The 22,464-nt window shown below is 36.1% G+C and overlaps 2 protein-coding genes across 2 annotated transcripts; one reads left to right on the top strand and one right to left on the bottom strand.

The window, feature by feature from the left end:
- Positions 1 to 1,371: 1,371 nt before the first annotated feature.
- LOC113730761 (serine/threonine protein phosphatase 2A 57 kDa regulatory subunit B' beta isoform) lies at positions 1,372 to 7,005 on the top strand. The gene is made up of 4 exons (XM_027255655.2): positions 1,372 to 1,518; positions 1,738 to 1,799; positions 2,014 to 3,221; positions 6,311 to 7,005. The coding sequence occupies exons 3-4, from the start codon at positions 2,082 to 2,084 to the stop codon at positions 6,611 to 6,613; spliced, it is 1,443 nt and encodes a 480-aa protein (XP_027111456.1). The 5' UTR covers positions 1,372 to 1,518; positions 1,738 to 1,799; positions 2,014 to 2,081; the 3' UTR covers positions 6,614 to 7,005.
- Positions 7,006 to 7,738: 733 nt separating this feature from the next.
- Positions 7,739 to 14,968, bottom strand: LOC113730760 (probable pectate lyase 5). Its single transcript, XM_027255652.2, has 5 exons — positions 14,305 to 14,968; positions 12,887 to 13,598; positions 12,539 to 12,730; positions 11,083 to 11,288; positions 7,739 to 8,151 (listed from the first exon to the last, which is right to left on the bottom strand). The coding sequence occupies exons 1-5, from the start codon at positions 14,448 to 14,450 to the stop codon at positions 7,920 to 7,922; spliced, it is 1,488 nt and encodes a 495-aa protein (XP_027111453.1). The 5' UTR covers positions 14,451 to 14,968; the 3' UTR covers positions 7,739 to 7,919.
- Positions 14,969 to 22,464: the final 7,496 nt, after the last annotated feature.

The raw sequence follows: 22,464 nt of genomic DNA, 5'->3' as shown, positions 1-22,464 counted from the left end.
CTGCAGCCAATGTGTGACTTTTTTTTTATCTTCCAGAAATTTGGTTTAAGGCTCCGAGTGCTCTTTTACTTGGCAGGTTTTTCCCCCAGAATGCTAGCCAGTAGAAAAACTGCACCCTTACAAAGTCTGGCGCTGAGGAGTCTTGGCAGCTGAAGACAAAATCTGATACTGGCAGACAAAGTGGTTAAATATGCAGGCATTTGTGCCTAGAGAGAACTTTCTGTTTAGAGCTAGTTCTCAAGATATGTGGTTGGACTTCTGGTGTGTTGCAGGGGGATTAGGTGGCTTGGGTTGGGCTGTAGAAGATTGGCCTAACTGTCGTGGGAGGTAAACAAAAGATATTGGATGCCAGAATTGTTGGGGGTGCCTCTGGGTGGTTAGAGGGATTTTCTACTATCCTAGTTTCTGGTCCACGTATTTTAGGACGCTTAGCTCAGAGACTAGTGGGCCCGTTTGGTTAAGTGGGACGTGGAATCATGGGACCGTGTCTGTGTTACTCTTCGTCTGATGAGACGAAGTGCGAGAAATATTGGATGTGTTGATTGAGCATTTCCGTCGTCGGTTCTCTGTTCTATTTTGATGGTACTACTAAGTACGGCGTCATTACTGTGCCAATAATTGGGAATTTCAACTGAACTGTAAATTTGCCTACTGATTTGACTTGCTAAACTTGAAATTTCCGAAAATAAATAGTTGCTATGTTTAAAAAGGAAATAACGAAGGTAATAGTTCTAAAATTTCTCGTTGCACCAAATCTCCAAAAGTTGGGAGAGAGAGAGAGAGAGTAGAGAGCTTAACATAAATACAATCACTGTCTAAAGTACTACTAACAACTACGTATTCAGCTAAATACATCTCTAACCTTGAAGAATTGAAAATTTTTCCAGAAGGCAAGTAATTGGCTGGGTTTCGGTTGAAAATCTATTGTCCATATAATAGACTTACCAGTCTACTACTAACACCATCTAAAGTCCTGGGCAACCCAAATTTGATTTCTTAATACACTTGCTATTTGTTAGTGCTTGGTACTAATAAAATCCTAATAGAAAAATGATTTTGACTTCTATAAAGAATATTAATCTCTAAAACTAGACCCTTTATTGTTATTTAAGTCATCTCAAAGTAAAACAATAACAATTTGTGTAAAGATTAGATGAACATGATTTTGAAAATCTTTTAGAATTTTATATCACACACGTTACATTATTAAAAAGTGATTAAAGAAATTTTCTGAAAAATGAAATTCAAACGAATATAAGGTGTTATCATGCTATTATTAGTTAGAGAGAGAGAGAGAGAGATCTCATACTGGAAGGAAAGAAGTGCTTAAAATTGGTCCAAAAGCAAGAGGAGTAAAATGTAAAGCAAAAGAAAAAAGGAAGGTGCTATCCAAGTGTCCAGCAGTTAAATCTTTACATGTACTTACACAGTAGAACCACAAAAATAGAAAGAAATATAAATAAACACTGATACATATTTGTTGCAGCGAGCTCGGACTGGGAGGCGCGCACTCAAATGGTTTGGGGCTTTCCATCTCATACGATTTCCCCTTCCTTTTCGGATCTCTAATCTTCTCTCATCTTAATCTAATATCCCAAAATTTTTTCTTTAGCTTTCATCCCACTCATTCTTTCGCTCTCTACACACACTCCAGTGTGTAATTCTTGATTCATTCTCCCCAAGAAATTTGACTGTAATTCCTGCATTTCTGTGCCATTTTTATGTCTTAATTTTCAGGGTTTACATTAAATTCATTGATCATCGACTTCTTCTAAACAGTCGATTCTCAATCCCTTGAGGTATTTCTTACTGACCCTTTTGTTATTTCTGTTGAAATATGAATTAAAAAGCAGCGGGCACAAAAAATTACTATCATTATAGACCAGCAAAAAAAAAAAAAAAAAAAGATTCCCTTTTTGTGTTATTATGTTTGTTATGCGTTGTTAACGTTATTTATTAGTTTATTCTTGAAAAGGCTTTGTGAAGTTTTTTGATGTTTGGGGCATATCTTAGGTTTCATGTGGAATAGTGAAGAAGCAGTAGAGGAAGGGAGGATATAGTGTTAGTAGTGGTTTAAAAGTATGTTCAATAAAATCAGAAAAAAAGGACATCGAAAGGCCTCAAAATCGGATGGAGCTGAGACCCCAATACCTACCAACAATGCAGCGCCTAATCCTGATGTTACTGTTAATCATGCTTCAAGAACGGCTGGTGCACCATCTCAACCTTTGTCTTTGGACTGTCTGGGACACAGTTCTGGAGTGGTTGAAGTATTACCCTTGTTGAAAGAAATTCCGCTGTCTGAAAGGCATGCTTTGTTCATCAGAAAGCTCCAAATTTGTTGCGTTTCCTTTGATTTTTCAGACACTTTGAAGAATGCCCGAGAAAAGGAGATTAAGAGGCAAACTCTCAATGAGCTGATTGAATTAGTGCAATCAGGGTCTTCTAAAATGAATGAAATAATGCAGGAAGGGTTAGTGAAAATGATATCAATCAATGTTTTTCGGTGTTTACCGCCTGCAATGCATGAGAATACAGGGTCAGAGAGTGGTGACCCTGATGAGGATGAAATGTTTATGGACCCATCATGGCCTCACTTGCAACTTGTGTATGAGTTACTTTTGAGATATGTGGTATCACCTGATATGGACACTAAGATAGCCAAGCGATATCTTGATCATTCTTTTGTTCTAAAATTACTGGATTTATTCGATTCTGAGGACGCCAGAGAGCGTGAATACTTGAAGACTATTCTTCACCGCATTTATGGGAAATTCATGGTGCATCGCCCATTTATTAGGAAAGCGATAAATGATGTATTTTACCGGTTTTTATTTGAAACAGAGAGGCACAGTGGGATTTGTGAGTTGCTAGAGATTCTTGGAAGTATTATAAATGGGTTCGCTCTGCCAATGAAAGAAGAGCATAAATTGTTCCTTGTTCGGGCTCTTATTCCATTGCACAAGGCCAAGTGTGTCGCATCATATCATCAGCAGTTATCTTACTGCATTACACAATTCGTAGAGAAAGATTATAGATTGGCAGATATTGTGATTAGGGGATTGCTGAAGTACTGGCCTGTAACCAACTGCGGCAAGGAAGTTCTCTTTCTTGGAGAACTAGAAGATGTCTTGGAAGCCACACAGTCTGAGGAGTTTCAGCGCTGCATGGTGCCTTTATTTAGACAAGTTGCTCGAAGCATCAACAGCTCCCATTTTCAGGTTTGAGAATGATCACTTTTGTCTTTGGAATTTTATAAAATCTAAATGAGACACCTGTGTCCTTAAATTCTTGAACAGCTTCACCTCATTGCTATGCTTTTGCTTTTCTAACAAGTCATGACTCTTTAGCATTAGTTATCAGATTTAATGCATATTACACCATTAGATTGATTAACGAGCATTAGTAGATTGTACATTGTGCATTTGGGTGCTATGAGCCATTTATAATGAAAGGGGGAAATTATTTTCCCTGCTTTTTATTACTTGGACGGACGAAAGTTAAGTGAGGTCCAGATTGACATACTGTTTGCTCTTACTTATAAGTTTAACCATGGTAAGTTTATGAAGTTTGTCTGGGTTTATGAAGAAAACTTATGATTTCCAACCTTTTGGAGGTTGTTCTCTGGCATTGTGCTCTATATTTCGTGTAGCAGTCACTGTCTTTATTTATCCTAGACTTATTCTTTTCAAATTCTGAAACACTGTTTGAGGCTTCGAATGATGATAATGTTAAGTATTCATGGGAATGTTCTGTTTCCAGAGTATATGATTCTAAAAAATGTTCTGAACATGTGCATTATAGTAATGCAACTTTCTTTAGAGCCAATGATGGGTAATAGACTGATAAGGAACAAGTGCAGCTACTGTGGACATATATATATATATATATATATATATATATATATATATATATATATATATATATGTTCCAATCATATACTCAAGCTGTTGAATGTCACGCAAATCATAATGACCGTCTTTGGGTCATATAACTATATGAGCAGGTGTTACAGTGGGACAGAGTCCTAAAATTTAGGATTGGTTCATATTATAGGTAGCTTATACAGTGATGAAGAATATGCAATATGGTGTTATAGAATTTGGAATCACCAGCCAATCAAGTGGTCGTTGGAATTAAAATATGAATGTATAGTACCAAGAACATGATTCTGGTCCTGAGGACATAGAACAGGATTTTAAATATGTTTGAAATACCAGAAATCTCTTGTATTAGGATAATATTCATCCAATTTATAACAAGTTGTGTAATATTTTTGACCTAGTATACAGCTATGGCACCCTACAATCTGGTATGACCGTTGGTCAGTTATGACATGAATAAGTACCTGAATTTACGGGTCCAGGAAATTGATCAATGGTTAAAGATCTCTAGTCTTGCTCAATACATAAAATTTGTTTTCTATTTACAAATATCCAGTTTCTAGTTATACAGAAAATTGTATATTGTTCATGCTTATTTGTATGATTGTGTAAACTTACGTACCAAACAATGTGTATAACTTTACTGTAAAGGACAATGTTTACCATGTTTATCACACTGTTATTTGACAACAGTCAATGGAATGAATAGTTTCATCATTTTTAGATGGGTACATTCATTCCATACATCTTGATTAAGAGATTCCTTTGAAATATTTACATTTTTCCACTTAGACCACCTTTTCATTCATAGGACTAAATGGGTTTAAACAAAATTAGGTTCGTAACCTTGTCATATCTCATATTTGTTTAGTTTTGGAGATGGCATTGATGACCATTTTGAAGCTTCATCCAACGTACATGGCATAATACAATCCCCTGGGGGAAGTGTGTGTATTGATGACAAGTTGACTTCTTTAGTAGGATGTCTTCTCCATTCTCCTGCATATTCTGGATGCTAGACCAGTATTTTAAAAGGATTATTTACAGGACCATTAAATCTAGGATTCCTTGCGCTGGTTAATTAACGTCTCCTAATTTAGTCTGACTAAATTTGCGTTTAGAAGTTACGGTCAACTTGGTGTTTTTTTTTTTTTGCATTGCGGAATTGGAACCATAAACCCCACTATGGGTATGAGTTTTGGTCTTCTTCCTTGCCTGTTGTTTTTGAACCAAAATGGGGTTCATTCTACTAAAGAGCTAATCAATTTGAACCCCAAGTCATAAGTGGAGAATGATGGGGGGCACAATCTAAAACTTTGATCCCCATTGAATTATTCCCATTCCAACCAAATAGTTGCAATGGGTATCATTACTTTGATATCCATTCCTGACCCCCATACCTGTTTACCAAACATCCCCTTAGTTTCTAAAAATTCCTTTCAACTTCCAAAGGAGATTATTGTAATTATATTAGAATAGATAAGTTCAATTTTAATCTAGCTCAGGATAGTTTTCTCGTTTAATTTGATTGTTTCTGCCTAAGTTTGCACTTGTTCAGTTGAAAGAGAAGATGCTTTGAATTCCTTAATTGTTAGTTTGGATAAGATTGAATCATTTTTAATCTATTCTTGTTGTTTACGTTAAGCTATAGAAAATAAGAGTGTATCAGTTGTAAAGGATATTGATAATTAGCACAATCAGTGAATCATATCGCCTTTTGTTGCTGTGAGGGTCCTTTTAAGATTTGATAGTAGGCCAGTGGTAATTATTCAAAAAAAAAACCGATGTTCATTGGCAGAGCACTTGCAGCATACTAAGATATTGGGATGGCTCAGAATTTTGTGCTTATTTAGGTGTTGAAATTTCAGTTTTAAGGAGAAATTGACTGAAAAACTGCTTTATCTTTTTACTTTCGTTCAGTTTTCAGGTTGTCAAAAGATGTAACTTAATCAGATTTCAATATATATGTAATTTGACGTTGGGTTGTCACATTTGCATCTTATTCTCCTCAAAAACCGAAATGATACAATTATTTCGCTAGGTCATTAATGTTCACAATGTCCTGGTATGCAAATAAAAAAATGTTTCAGGCCCAATTGTATACGCATAATGATGTGAATATGTCACAAATTTTCGGGCCAGATTGAACAGCATAATCAAAATTTTGTCGGACCCAATTGAACACCCATAACTATGTGAATGTCTCACAAACATAAGTCCCTATTAAACACCATAACTCTTATGATTATCTGACAACTGGTTTTACATTCGTAATTGCCTTGGACGTCCATAGCTTATGTTTTCCTTTGATAGTATTTTGATGTAAAGCACGTGTACCCATGCATTATATTTCAAGTTGTGCCAGAAGTGGCTTGAAAATGGATGGGAATTTTGTCTGAAGATTTTCACAGTAAGTTAAACTGCAGGTTGCAGAACGGGCGCTATTCTGGTGGAACAATGAGCATATAGTGAGCTTGATTGCAGAGAATCGCCATACCATCTTGCCAATTATCTTTGAAGCTTTAGAAAAGAACATAAAGTGTCACTGGAACCAGGCTATCAATGGGCTAACAGCTAATGTTCGAAGGATGTTCCAGGAGATGGATGCTGAGCTGTTTGAAGAGTGCCAAAGGCAATATGAAGAAAGGGAGGCCAGGGCTGGAAGCCTGGAGGAGCAGCGGGTGTTGACATGGAAGAGACTCGAAGAGGCCGCTGCAAATGGGTGTTGACATACAAAACTGTAAGAGCAGCTGTACTGGCTGGGGAAGATGTGATTAGAGTTGACTCACTGATCTACTTGTAGATTTCCACTGCAGCACATAATTCGCCTATAATCAGGGCAATGGGCGGCACAAGTTCTGGTATTGGTGGCGCACGGTCTCGGCCTATTGCCCCGAAATGAGCAAAGTTCTTTTGCGATCCGCCCTCTGTCACTGTTCTGTCTTTTATTCTGGGGAGAGAAGTTGGACGAAATTCTGCCATCTTCTCTTCTCGACCAAGTGCAGTGCTTTTTGCTAATATGTGTTTCTAATTATAGTTTGGCTTTTTGATCGTTTTTTGTTTTTTGTCATTCAATTTTGAGATGACAGTGAAAGCAATGTTGGAAGTAGTTTGTAGTTAATATCTCATTCAAAAGGGTTTTTTTTTTTTTTTTTTCACCTTTGGTAGCAATAAGTTCAGTGGTTAAAAGAATCTGCTTGCTCTTCTTTCCGCTAATTGATCTCTGCTGTTGGATTAATTTGGGCATTGATTGGCAAACATGGTGACGGCATGGCATCCCCCGTTAAATGGCCATGCAGAGCTGCTGCTGCTGGTGGAACTGGAAGGCACTGCCAACTCAAAAATGATCAGTTGATAATTTATGTACAACAATTTTAAATCAAGACGTGGTATGATGAAGAGAAGATTCTTGCAGCATTTAAGCAAAGATCAGCTGGACGATTTGTCTACTTTACATGATGACACTGCGACATCCCACGTTTAAGGCCTCTTTAGCCATCCAAATCAAAATACTTACTAAAATCTCTTTAAAAGAAAAAAAACCCCCGGCAAAGAAGAAAGGAAAGAAGTGTTTCTGATTGATCAATCAATTTCAAAGAATAGCAAAGAAAATGGCTCTGAAACTGATGTTTGACCCGAAGTAACCACTTCAGCCACTCATACTCTATCCTCTCCCCCATATGCATAAATATAATTGATAATTCTCTCCCCATCACATTACTTGACTTGAGCAAAATCAATTCCTGCACCATGTGTTTTTTTCTACATCAAAATGGCCCACCGAAAAGCAACAAGAAAAAATGAAAATTCAGCAAAAAAAAAAAAAAAAAAAAGAAAAGACGAATCCCTGAGCGTTGCCTTGAGGTGCTTGTTCAATTGATGCCTGAGAATCAAAATTACATGTGCAGGAAGAGATGTGATGGTTGATCTTCTTCCTTTTTCCCTCTAAATAATTAATTAAAAATGTTAGTTTCTTCCTTTTTCTTTTCTTTTTTTTTTTTGGCTCTTTAAATTCCTATATACTAGTAATAATAATCATAGTAGAGCACCTTGGTTGGTGATCATGCACGAAATTAAAATAATTAGAAGAGCCAAAAAGACGAGCGCAGATGCAGTAGGAGGAGGAGGAGGTGGTGGTGCGCCGCTGCCAAATATCATACCGAAGAAGTCGCCATCTCCGCCAGGAGCGGACCCCGAACCGCCATGACCGTTTGCGCTGTCTCCGGTGGTAGACCCCCCGCCATAGGATATGCTAACGCTGTTGTCCCTGTACCATGGTTACCATTATCATATCAGCATCAAAATCATAATCATAATGAAGGGCAGAAAACACCACCACCACCACCGGAAAAGAGTAGTAACTTGCTTGCTGGAGGAAAAAAAAAAACATGCAATAATAATAATGATGATGTTGATTGATTGATTGATTGATTTAAGCAAGTCATCTAACTAATCGAGGGATTTGAAGGTGAGAAAAGGATTTGAAGACCAGAGCCAAAATAATTGAAGAAAGTGATGCATTACAAAAGGATGGACACCTGATTGAGAGAGTGATGTAGGCAGGAGAATGAAATTCGGCCTATGGCTTACTATCACAAATGTACCACCTACCTAGCGTTGTTCCTTATTATCTCTGCTCCATTAATTCTTTTTCAGACACACTCTTCTTTCTCATAATTATATATTAAAGCCCCCACTCTTCTTTCTGTTTTCCTTCATTCATTAGATGCATGATGAAGATGGGAAGTCATCCTCACACTACTAGTTCCTTCTTGCACAAAAACCAGACATTCATAAATCAATCTACAAGACCTTGTCGTATTTTTTTGGTCTACAAAAGAAGCCGAGTGGGGCTCAGACGTCGCTTAAAAGTCTCAAACACGCGTGATGAGGTTGGCTTATTATATCCCTATTCCTTTGATTTAGAACGGTGTCCGCCCTTCTCATCCCCCGTAAATAATTGTGTCCATGTTGCAACCCAACCCAATTTGATATTTTGATGCTGTGCAGCAGCAGTATATTTTTGCTTGGTTTAAAAGGGGTAATAATTACGGAAATCTCAGAACCGGAGAACAACGGTGGGGCGGGGCAAAGCAAGCAAGCGGCGCCAATCGGAGTATGGGCTCTTTTCCAGTTTCCCGTTCCAATGTCGAAATCAATAATGAGCCGAACTAATTTGTACCAAAACAAAGTGGTTCCCGAATGGAATACTACACAGTAGCATAAAAGACTCAGGCCCCACAACCCCATCCGACGCTGAATTGGCTGGAGAGCATATTTATTGAATGGAGAAAGAATCTGAGAATATTTATTATCATATCTAACCCGCTTCACTTTTCTTTTCACACCAGGAACAAGAAAGAAGATCAATAAAAAGCGCTCTCCGTTCACACACAGTCACACACTAGCTTAGTACTAATATTTTATTATTTCTTAAAATTTATTGGCACAAAGCCGCCACTACTGTTTTCATTACCAGATGGATGATCAGTTATCGTTCATTCACAATAGAGAGATTAGAGTACATTTTTTTTGTTCTGACAAACATAAAACATTTATTTCGTCGTTGAAACGTGTTGACCTTGGGGATGCTTGACAGAGAGACAAAAATTTACGCGCTCAACCGACCTTTAATTATTTATTACTACTCCTACTAATATTCTTTCCTCTGAACTGATTGGTTTAGTAATTAGCAGATTCCTATGTTGTAAGGAGGGTTTGTAAAAGGCAGGAGTGAGAGTGAAAGTGAAAGTGGTGGTGGTAGTTGTAAGACAGTTGTAGTTGTTAGCAGTAAATCCGACCAAAAAGACAACAAAAGCAAACGCTAAAAGACAACTCAAAACAACGCTGTTAAGGCTGTCTGTCCAGCCAGCTTTTAGATTCGCAACACCCGCGCCTTCACGTGCATCCAAATCCAATCCATCAACACCCCCTCTTCCTTCGCACTCACTCTTCACCCTATGCCTATAATCTTGGTCCCATTTCATTTCTCCGCTTTTACTACTACTACTACGCTATTTCTTGCTATTTCTACTACCCTATAAGTGACTTACTCCTGTTATTTATATATATATATTAGTATCATGGTACATGCAACGCCAAGGGTTTTTCAAAACCAAACTCCGTTCTGTTTGACAAATAAATTTTTTGAATATTTATTTAAAATTTTACTGTAGTTTACTGTAAAAATTTTTGAAGTGTATTTTTTTAAATATTTTAAAGTGTATAGTTTAAAAATTTTTAAAAATTTTTTGAGGTTACTGTAGATAAAATTTTTAAAAAACTTGTAGCAGATAAACTTGACAAAAAACTTGTAACAGATAAACTTGTAGCAGATAAAATTTTTTGTTTTTTCCTTTGTTTCATATTGTCTGACATTCCGATTGATTGTTTTACACTACTAGCTGGATAAGAGGGTATATATTCTCATCCGAGCATCCACTGAATTGGAGGGAGAAAATTGTGTCTTCTGCATGTCCAATTGGCTCCTCCCTTCCGTAGCATACTAGAATTATTGCCGTTAGATTTAATAAAATTACACACTACCTCTGTCCCATATGTCTAGTCATATCATATTTTGGCTATGTGTTTTTTATGCAAAATACACTTCATCAAAATATTTTTTCTTTGTTTTATTTTTACCCTTAATCATGTGCTGATTAAAGTAAAAAATAAAAAACAATCACATCACATTTGATTTTATGCATCATTAATAAAAGATATAAAAAAAATTTTAGAGTATAAATTAAATAAAAATGTCAAATATGACAAATATTTTGACACAGCTAAAAAAAAAAAAAGCAAGATGCTTTTAATGGGACTGAAAGAGTATTATTTAGTCGTTGACAGCAAGGGGCAAGTCGAGCAGAAATAGTACGGACTAGTATCTGTTCCCCAGACAAGTTGATTAGGGAATTTGACTTGGCAATGGACATATCCCAAGTGGTCCCAAAAAATCCACCAAGTTGGCCCAGTGGCATTTTGGTGGTTTGGCACTTAGTTAGAGGAAGAAATGCCCTTCAATTGGGACGGTTAATCTGACAGGTATTTTCAGTTGTCAAGAACGCAACCCTCTATTTGGAAAGTGAGTGTGAAGGCCAAACCATTTTTTTTTTTGGGGGGGGGGGGGGGGGGGGGGGGGGGGGGTACAAAAAAAAAAAGGTCATAGAACTACAGAAGCGGGAGTTGTATAGGATACCTGGGCCCACCAAGGACACCGGAGTTCAACGTTAGCTGGTCAATAAGTCCAGAAGACTTGGGCTCGACGCTGGAGGCCCTAGCATATTGGGCGCTCAGCCCCTCGCCCGAGGGGACGAAGAACGCTCCATTTACCATCATGTCCCCGTCCGTCCTCCAGTTCCAGTCACTCCAGTCCTTCTCGTCTGTTTCCACGCGCTTTGTCACCTGCTCCTCAGACATATATGTAATTAATAATCATACACCCAGGTTAGCAGCTGCATGACCATATTAAGCCAACCACGCTGCAAGCATGCGCGTGCATCACACGACGTCATTACTTGAACTTCCGCTTAATCCTACTCTCGTCGTCTAATTATTTAAATCAATGAATGAAAAATGAGCCGTTAACCAAACAGAAGAGCAGCGACTAATTAGTGCAAAGTCCCTTCGAAAATAAGTTTCTTGATCTGGGCTGTTTTCTTGGCCCGGTGTCCACTTTTCTTGTTGCATCTTCAAAAGTTAAGGACCATCTCTTTCTATTGTCAAAATGTGGGGAACACCAATTATAAAGTTCAGTTTAGATCACGAAATAAATAGGGAAACGATCCCAAATTGGTCATTTTCTGCAATATCCTATTTTCTTCCTTCATTTTTTGTCGTCTAAAAAAAAAAATTTCCCATTACAAATGGTAAAATTTGTCACCTCAGCCTCCCTTCTAATAAAAGAACATCACCATCCTAAGAGCCCAACAAATTAATTTTTGGCCGCCCCACGTTACACCAACGTTACTTTCCTGCCAATTTACATCTCAGGACAAAAACATATACATATAGCCCACGTGCACTTGCTAACACTCTTTGCATTATTCCCCAAAAGTCACTTTTGGTTTCAAATATCAACCCCTAAAGAATTCAGGATGGATCATCATCATCGATTGCATGGAAACCTAAGGCTATCGATAATCGGGCTTGTATGGATAGAGTATTATTTGAAATATTATTTGGAATAATTATTGTAATATTTTTTATAATGTAATGTATATGAGATAAAAAAAATGTAATTGAAGATATGAAAAGATGAATTGAAAAATTTATTTATAATACAAATAAAATATTATTTAATAAAATTTGATATCCAAACATAGTCGCACTCCTAAAGCACTCCTTTTCTTCTTTTGCATTAGATGAGATTTAAAAAGTGCCTTAAATTTTTTAAGGAATGCCAATATCATCTCATTTCCACGATCAATCTTTTTTTACCACAATCCCAAAAGCTGCCTTTGGTGGCGCGTAAAAGTACGCGCCTCCAATGCAAAAATCCCTTTAAGCAGAGTATTGTATGATGTTACTCCCATCATTGAGCCAATAATTCTGTAATCAGACAACAGTACAAACCACTAAACACTAGCTAATAACGATGGAAAAACAAAATGTCAGCAGTAAATATGAAATGGCTGTAAAAGTGGATTAATTACCTCCTTGGCATCCGGGTCGGGCGGGGCGATGTACCTATTTCCCTGACTATTGATGGTAGGATTAGCACTACCACCAATTGCATACATCTTCCATTCTGTGAAGTCATTGTTCACCACGTGTATGTACCCTCTCCTGCACCTTGGCATACGTTGTACTAACCCCAGTCCAAAATGATTAAACGCAATTGTCACCTATCCCAAAAATATAATTAATCAAAATTAATACCAATCACCCTCTTAATCAATCAATTTTTACAGTCTACCCCACAACTTGAGATACGAAAGCCCCATCACCCCTTCCCCCCCCCCCCAAAAAAAAATTTTTTTTTTGGGGTAATTTTTACTGACCTGCATGCCGGAATCGGGTAAATACTTATCATCATGGCCAAGCAACATGACTTCATTGTGATGGGTAAAAAAGCTATTAGAGATAGTAATAGCTGTGGAACCCATGATAGCATCAATCAACCCATCGGTACAATGAGAAAGCGCACAATGATCAATCCAAAGATTCCTGGACGAAAATATCGAGATCCCATCACCGTCGGATTTCCCTCTCCACCCAACATGCGTTGGACTCGACCGTATGTTAGTGTTTCCGCTAGGGACACAGTCGTAAATGTGAATGTTATGAATAATGATGTTGCTTACGTACTGTAACGTTATACAGCCACCCCCAGTGATTTCCACATTTGCCCCTCGACCGTCAATGGTCTTGAAGCTGTTCACGATTAGTTCATGCTTAAGCTTGATTTGCATGTTGGCCGCAAAAATTATCCAGAGGGGTTCGTCTTGGATGACGGCGTGCCGGAGGGTGCCCGGAGTTGGGTTCGCGGCGTCGTGGTCGGAGGAGTCGGTGACCATGTAGATCTGTCCACCTTTGCCGCCCATTGCGGCTTGGCCGAACCCAATGGCGCAGTCGGCCAGGCGCTGGCGGTTGTTGGCCCAGTTGGGGTCGCATTTCCAGCAGTCATCTATTGGGTTGCCGGTCAGGCATTGGGCTTGGTCGTGGACCGTTGTGGAGAGTAGTTCTCTTCGCGATAAAGATGCATTTACCTTCCTGATTATGAGAAGGAAGGATTGGAAATGTATGTGAAAAATGAGGATGAGTTGTTAGCAGTATATTTTTTAAAACAAAAAACGTGGATGGCCGGAGATGCTGGGTTCGATTTTCCTTCCTATCTAGTTGTATCAAAAGAGAAAAGGAAAAATGGGGATGGCCCAGATTGGGAAATTGACAAATGAGGGGGCCAAGATTTTTCCTTGGATGAAAAAGCAAGAGCTAATTGGGCGATTCTTTTGGGGGAAAAACGAAAGCAAGGTATAAGCGGTAAAATGCCAGCAGAAACACACAAACCACATGGTACAGTTGGCTAGTGTTCGAAATCAAGATGGTTTATCAAGAAACTAAAAGCGTCTCAGATCATAAAATTTGACAAAGAAGCAAGGAAAGGTCAGCATTTGTGGTTAAAAAAAAAAACCATTCTGAAACAGAGTGGCTAGTCAGGAGGTGAGAGGGGAGAGTGGCGAGTCAGGAAAGGGGAAATGAGAACAATTTTTCCAAAAATTTGCTGAGTTAAGCAAAACCCAGGTGGGTATTTTAAAGGTTTCTGTTGCAAAAACAATGGGGAAAGAATTAAAGTCCAGTCGGTCCAGTCAGTCAATGCTAGGTGGGTGGAAATGCATAGGAGAAAACAGAGATGCATATGTAAGAGAGAATGCAATAATGAGCAAAACCCAGAGAGCAAATGGGGCAAAGTTATTACCTTTGTACTTCATGAGCCACAGCCTCGGGGTAGGGGTGTTGGTTGGGGAGGGTGAGATTGAAAGAGGAGGCTTTAGCAGGGAGGGAGAGCAACAAGATTAAGAAGGGAATTCGCAGAATGCTGCACAAGTCAGGAGGAGGAAGCATTCTTGGAGGACTGGCAAACACGGCAAGGTCTAATGTTTTATGCTAGTAATTAATACTTGCTTTAGGAGATCAAACAGCTCTCTCAAGAATAGAAGTCTTGTTCCTGAATGCGCAGAGGAACCTGCAAAATTTGGGGAAATGTGATGCTATTTACATGGTGTACTTGTATTAAGCAAGTTTCTTTAATTAGTACAAGTAGTAATGTAAAATGAGGTTAGAGAATTGAATAAAAAAATAAATAAATTTATGTAACTTTCATGGTAGGGTTTTGGAGGGATTTTAGTAGTTTATTTGTAGAAGAAGAAAAGATGATGAGATTTGTTTGGGTGGCTGCGTCTGGGACACCATCTTTGGAATCGGGGAGTCGAAGAGGAGCGAAGGGAGGTTTATTTTCCTTCTCTTCACTGCTTCTTTGCAGCCTCCCTTAGACTTTCTTCACATTCGTACCTTGCTAGCTAATTATTCTGACGGTGAGAGAGAAGAAAAATATTACTCATCGTTGTGCTAAAAGGAGAAAAAGAGAAGATTTCAGATACAAGAGGCCTTATCCCAAAATGGAGAAAAATGCTGATTTCTCCTGTTTTGTGTCTAGGGTCCGTTTTGTTTAAATTGTATTTTTTATTTTTTTAAAAAAATTATTAGAATAATTTGATATATATTAAGTAAAAAGGTGATTAAAATTTTTTTAAAAAAAATTGCAATCCAAACGCAAAAGATTCTCTGCCTGAGCTATAGGAAGGTAAATTTGAAAAAATGACATGTTATTTCAGTTTGATGCTGCCGCTAATGTGTTAAATTGATTCGCCATTGCCATTGGTTGAAGACTGTGGACAAGCAACTTTTTTGCACTTTTCATGAATGGTGAAAAAGACATGTAATGTAAAGGTTAGATAATGCATAGCATCATAGTGGCATTTTACCTATTCAGCTGCGTTAAGATGACAAGACCTCTTCAGCTCCTTGGGAATGGTTTTCCTTCCTCTTCCTTTTGCTTTGCCTTTTTGTGATCCAATTTGGGAATGGTTCAGTCTAATCAAAAGCGTTGAACGATTCCTAGAGGGAAGAATAAATTATCTGACATCAGTGCAGTTACTCTTTATTGATAACTTTTTTTAATTAGGTTTAAATATTAAATTTAATTTGGCTTATTTAGCATAGAAAAAAAAAAAAGTGGAGGTCAAACATACAAACTCGCAGATTGTAACTCCTCCTTCAATTGAATAATAGATTTTTGCTAAAATAATTTACACTTTTGTAGAACCAAAAAAAAGAAAGAAAGAACTCTGGACTCATGCGTCTTAAGCACTCAAAAGTATCCCTCCTTAAGGTGAGATAAACATGATCACTTCTTGTCAACACAAAAAATCACACACATCAAAAAGTAAAGGTTGTGTTTGGATTGCATTTTTCTAGATTTTTTGTAGAAAAATTACTGTTGCGATTTGATATATGTGAGGTAAAAAGGTAATTAATAAATGTGTTCACGAAAAACGTAACAATTTTTCTTTAGAAAATGACTGTTCAAACAAGACCATATGACATATATAAATAAACTAGAGGGAGTGCGCGGGTGTTTGGTGTCTGTGATTAGAGATAATTTTTCATTGGACAAATAATAGTACATTATGAAAAAAAATAGTCATCAAATATGACAAATCTAATAATAGTACATTTTAATTGTAGCACGTACTTGTGTACTTTGATTTATCAATACTTTTATAATTTTACCATCCCCAAAGATCCCTACAGTCAGTTAAAAATCGTCCAAGAGTAGACATAAGTTGTTTCAGAGAAAGGAATATCCTCCAATGGCTAGTTATAGCAACGTATTAATTGTACAATATGTTAATATGTCTTTGTGTTAATTGCACAACAAAATCCACACTTTAATTAAATGTGTCTATAATACCATTTCAGTAATTATACCAACACATAAGCTTATAAGAGTTGTACTTGATGCAAAAACAGTTGCAAAATAATTTCATTTTTCAGAAATACTCAAACGTCTCATAAATCAAAACTTTAAATAAATAAAGACATTTTGGTAAATATACCTAAATACATGCTATCCTCAGTTGTACCAAAAATTTTAAAAAACTACATAACATTTCACATTCTCAAAAAATCCCTATCCATGCAGTTGAAATTTAAACCCCCTTTGATCATGATTCATTCTTATATAGTATAAGGATACGTGTGGAAAGAGGAGAAAAATAAATTTACAAATAAATAATAAAAAATTTTACTAATTCAAAATTCAAGAACAATAAACTCACAATCCTCAAATTGGGAGGCTCGATTCTCCCAGTTATGCACTCGGTGGTTTTTTTTTTTTTTTACCTCTGTTATGCACTCTCTTAATTACACACCGCAGTCCCGGTAAGGTACTTATTTATAGTAGCACTGGTACCAAACGGTCAACCGCAAGGAAACTAACCAAATATATGACTTACATTTGGAAATTGACTAATTCTAATCAAGCAATATTGCTACAAGGTTTAGCACATAAATGAATTCAGCAAACTACACTTGATACTTATTGACCATTGAGGTTGGTTTAAATTTTCAACACCACAAGAGGGAAACCGCACCAACTTAATACAAATACTAGCATTAGAAGTTAGAACTAAAAATTAGAAAATAAAAAGATTTTTTTCTAACTGATGCATATTACACAATTGTTAAGATACTTAAATCACACATAAATTGTCAGATAAATACACACATTGAGTCATTGACATTTATTACACCCCTGAATTGTGACTTTTTTGAATCAACTATGCTTTTTTGAAATAATTACTGTAGCATTTTTTTGTGATATGATGTATGTGAGATTAAAAAGTGGTTGGGAATATAAAAAGGTTGATTGAAAAATATGTTTATGATGTAAACGAAATATTATTTGAAATAATAGTGTATGCAAACAAAACACTTAGACCCTCTCTCATCGGGCGTCCATTGGATATCCGGTAACCAACTCAAATAAGAAATAGCAATAGAGCTCGACAAAATGAACAAGTACCTCAACTTCAAACCATTTGAGATTAAGATCGAGATTTTTTTTTTTTCAATTGCTACGCATGCAAACCTGATCTAGTAGTCTTCTTCTCCTTTCTCGTTAAGTAGAGCATTGATTGGATTTGTATAGCAACGACCAAATTCAACAACAATTATAATTTCAGTTCCAATTATCGGGAAGCAAATATGAAACAATCGATCTTGTTGGAGTACCATTTGATGTTTAGGCAATTATTACTAGCATGAAGTCAAGTTAAAGTTTCAAAAAAGAATACAAAAACCTCAAGTAAGAAATGATATTTGATATATTAATAATTTCCGGAATGCCCGAGAGTGGCTGTATATTGGTTGGTGGAATGATTCACATGAAAACATTTTCCTGAAAGAAGAAAACAAAAGTAATGATTGTCTAATTTTAATTTGTAAGGAGTGCCGGTCATGAGTAAAATACGAGACTTGATCCCCCAAGAAAGTGTTTTTTCTTTTTTTCTTTTTTTTTTTTAAAAAAGGCCTGCTGCCATTGCATCAATTATTGAACAAACGTTAATTAATTATATATACATATATATGAGATAATCCACTTCCCTCTGCAAAAACATGATTATTAGATTTAGCCAATCAACAAGCATGCTACAGTGATAATTAGGTCAATGCATATTTAAAAAAAAAAAAAAAAAAGTGGTTAGAAAGAACAAATACGAAAATACACCAAATAGGACGTCGAACATCGAATATGCCAGAGCAGTAGTGACTGATAATCAGTGGACCGCCCCCACTTGTATGCTCAAACTTTAGCATCTACAAGTAGACTGAAATCACAAGAAACAAATTTAGGGAAAAAAATAGTACTAGTATTATGTGTTTGTTGATCGTTTCGATTCCCCTTTTTCCTCAAAAATATTTTTAACTCTTTTATTAACATATTTTTTAATTATTTTTTTATCTACAGTATATTTTTTACAAAAAAAAATAAAAAAAAAAGTCAACCGGGCTCTAGATATCCATCATGATTTTCTATATACACGCTTATGAAAGTAAAACCGCGATGACCATTAGTGGAAAAAATGCATTTGGCTGTGTCACTTTCAGTTTGTTATTTCTATTGCATGCCTTAGACCTCAATCCTCAATGACAAATTTGAATTGATAAAGTTGCATACTTTTATTGGATAGAAACTGCAGACAAGTTGATGTCCCCTTTATGATACTCTACTAAATTCCACACATAAAATCAATTACGGTTTAGAAATATAAGTAGCTAATTATAACCAATAATCATTTCATGAAAAAGAGTACAAGCTCTTGGGGATCTTGAATATCTGCCCTGTTTAATAATTCAATTCTACACTTAAACTTAATATGTTCAGATGCGTTTGATAATAAAAAATTGAACGTTTGAATTAATTAGATAGCACTAAAATTTCTAGGTAAAATTTGCTTCTAAAATTAAGTGATAAACTATTCACTTATTACTAAATATGATATACATTCAAATGTGTTAAATTTAATACTCAACAATTTAATAACTTAATAGATCCAGAATTTAGATTTCAATTTTCGGATTTCAATTTTATCAAACGCAGCCTTAGTTAGCTAGCGGCTCGCAACTAGGGGTGGCAATCGGGTCGAATTCGGGTTGGCGGGTTGGGTTGAGACCCAAGTATAACAGCAAACCCGCTGACCCGAACTTGACCCGCCAACCCGAAACGGGTTAGGATACCTGACACGAACCCGAAAATTTCAGGTTGGCGGGTCGACCCGAAACTTAATTTTAATTTATTAATTTACCACTGTAATTTCTAATAAAATAAATTTCTCACAAAACTAATTACATAATCAAGTAATAAAAATTTAAATAAATAATTCCAAACCAAGTCTAAAATAAATTAAACACTGTAAAAGTGTTTTATCCCAAACCAAATATAAATTAAATTAAAACAGTATAAAAATAAAAAATAATATAATATATTATTTGTCCAAATATAATAATTTCAACTTCACACAAGTTAAATAAATTCATTTAGGATTAAGTAAGTTTAGTTAGATAAAATAATTTTTATGTTTATTAAATTATTTTTAATTCGTAAACGGGTTATATCGGGGCACCCACGTGTTGACCCGAAATCGATCTGTTTTCTTTTCGGGTTCATCGAGTTCGATCCGATTCTGACCTGAACCCCTGAAGCCTCAACCCAAATCCATTAATTTCGTGTTAGATTCGTGTCGCGTTTTCAGGTCGTGTCGAAAATTGCGACCCCTAACCTCAACTTATCCAAATATCTTGCAAAGAGTCTTATTTACTTGCAATTACTTCTCATTAGTTTTTTTTTTAGGTAATTCTATGGGATGTGGATTTAGGTTTCGTCGCTACGGTGAATCTCTGATGATCTTCATATCAAATCAGTGAGCTTGAGCCTCAAGTTCAAAAAAAAAAAAAAAAATCCGACTTTTTATCTGATGTTGTTTCGTGGGCATATGCTGTAGTTAATTTTGTTGCTTATTTTATTAAGGTTTTGGATGTGGAATTATGTTTTCTTCTTTGCAGGTCGATCTGTCACTGAGAAAATGTCTACCGCATATTCTAGCTATAGCAAATTATATGTCATGTATCTAATGGTAAAAATATACACACTGTCAGTGTATAGAATATTAATGCTTCTTTTATTACACATTCATGATTTACATACCAAAGGTGTCTTGAAATATTTGAAGGTTACACAATTAATACCACAAGGGCATGCAATTGGTTAACATATGACTTTGACAAAGATAATTTTTTCCACCAAAATCTAGAGGATAGAGGCAATAAAACCAGAACTTTTTCATTGATCGCCAGAAGAAAAAAAAAAAAAGGGTTTTCATTAAATCTCGAAAAATGGCCTAGACTATGTCTATGTGCATGGTCGAAAATGTATGCTCTTGCTGGCGACCCCACTATTACTGCAAATCAAATTCATGAAATTTTCGTCGAGCTTGCTCTTTCCAACTTAATAATGGTGCATTTTCCTTTCTCTTTTACTTAGTCAAATTGTTCTTCCTCCCTGGCACCTTGCTGTCTCTCTCCCTGGTTTGCTTTTTGGTTGACACCTTGGCAAGTTGAACCAACCACCAGCCCGTACTGCCCACAACTGAAAAAGAAAAGTATAAACATGCAAATTTTTTTTTTCAAAAAAGGCAGATTCAATATAGAAAGAAACTAAAAAAGGCAAGGGCTGAAAATAAGGGAAATGAAGAAAAATGAAAGGGAAGTAAAGCAAGTATGGGATCCATGTCAGCTGGGGTATGGAACTTTGGATCTCAAAAGAACAATAGGCATGTTATCAACAACATTGACCGGGGACAAGAACATGTTGGATCCTAATTAGTAAAAATTAATAATTTGAGAGGGCATTAACAATTTGAGTACTGGGTTCTATTTCGTAGATGTATGTGAAGCAAAATCCAAAACTTTGGGTATAAAAGTCAGTATTGGCTTTGAATCAGCACCGGACTGGACTAGTGATGGTTAAACAACCGACGAAGAATTATTGTTTTTTCTAATTATTTTTCTATTTTCATTTTTGGAAAAAAATTTCGAGCTCAGACTCGCTCAGACGCGCTAATACCTAGTTATCCTTTGATAAAAATAACTTGTTTCAATTGAAGATGAATCAGATTTTTTTAAAAATTTATCATGGCACTATTTCAAATTATTCTTTGATAAAAATATCTTGTTTCAATTGAAGATGAATCAGGTATTTTTTAAAAATTTATTGTGGCTCTATTTCTTTTTGTGAGTCGATGCATGTAAGAGTAAATAATTTGTTCATAAAATATCAAAAAAAAAAAAATTTTAAGTAATGCACTTCAGGACACACCTCATAATCATTCAATGCTTGAATTGCTTAATCATCATTTTTTTTTTCAGTAACGATATATTTGTATAACCTACTCTATCCTAATCTAGAGGGGAGGGGGAGCCTAAGGAAGCTCTGTGATAGGGGACTAGTGGGTATACAGACCCAATTAGATCAAGAAAGTGCTTTGACATAATCCTTAGATTTTTTTCGTGGTGGTCACTGAGCCTTTGGCCCAGTGGTTTACTTAATCATCATTTCATTGGGTACGAGTATTAGTTTTAGCTCAAAAAGGGACCAAAGCTCCAAGCAAATACAAAAGAGAGTAATATATTATATTGTTCTGTAGTTATCGGCTTTGGTGTTTTAAACAAGATTTCGATTTCTCCTCCCAAATTGCTTAGAAAACTCCTTCCTAAATGAGGAGTTTGGACTCGCGGCTCAATGTTAACAAGCCATTAGACGCACCAAATTGTTCTGGTCACAGAGAATCCAAAGTTGCATTTGTCCAATTTATATATATATATATATATATATATATATACTATCGTAATTGGATACACGACATACATATTTATATATATATATATGTGAAATTTGAGTTTCAAATTTAAATTACGTGTCATTCATTCAATAATAAAAGTGTATATATGTTGGTTATTTGAACCGCAAAATGTAGTCCTCTTTTTATGGTTTTGCCAATTGTTACTACTAGTTTGAGATTCGAGTTTGGACAATTGAGGTTTTTTTTAAGAATATAACTGGTGTTGTGAACGAGAGATCTATTGTCCATACAATCTGCGCCTGCTCTCCATTCCAGCTATAGGATCTGTATCTAGCGTTCTCAAGAATATCTGAATTTACTATGAGCGAAAAAAATGAATGAAATTTGATAAGTTTTCTCAGGGAGAGAGAGAGAGACCAATTGTTTTATAGAATTGTTGTGCATTATTATTTCATTACTCAACATTTCGTGGATGATTGCTACTGACTAATTTTTATAAAACCAAATTATAAAGCTTATGGTATATTTGGTTTTAAAAAAAAAAAAGGCAAAACCCAGTACCACTTTTCTTTTACTCAGTACTTCCCCTGCAAAATCCATCCATCCACTCTGCAAAACTAGGCCTTACTGTAGCATATCCGCTTCGGACACCTTCA

The sequence above is a fragment of the Coffea arabica genome, chromosome 2e (genome assembly GCF_036785885.1).
Source record: "Coffea arabica cultivar ET-39 chromosome 2e, Coffea Arabica ET-39 HiFi, whole genome shotgun sequence".
In the NCBI taxonomy this organism is placed as follows: Eukaryota; Viridiplantae; Streptophyta; class Magnoliopsida; order Gentianales; family Rubiaceae; genus Coffea; species Coffea arabica.
Note: the sequence above shows the minus strand (reverse complement) of the source record. Positions and strands in the feature narration are given on the sequence as shown.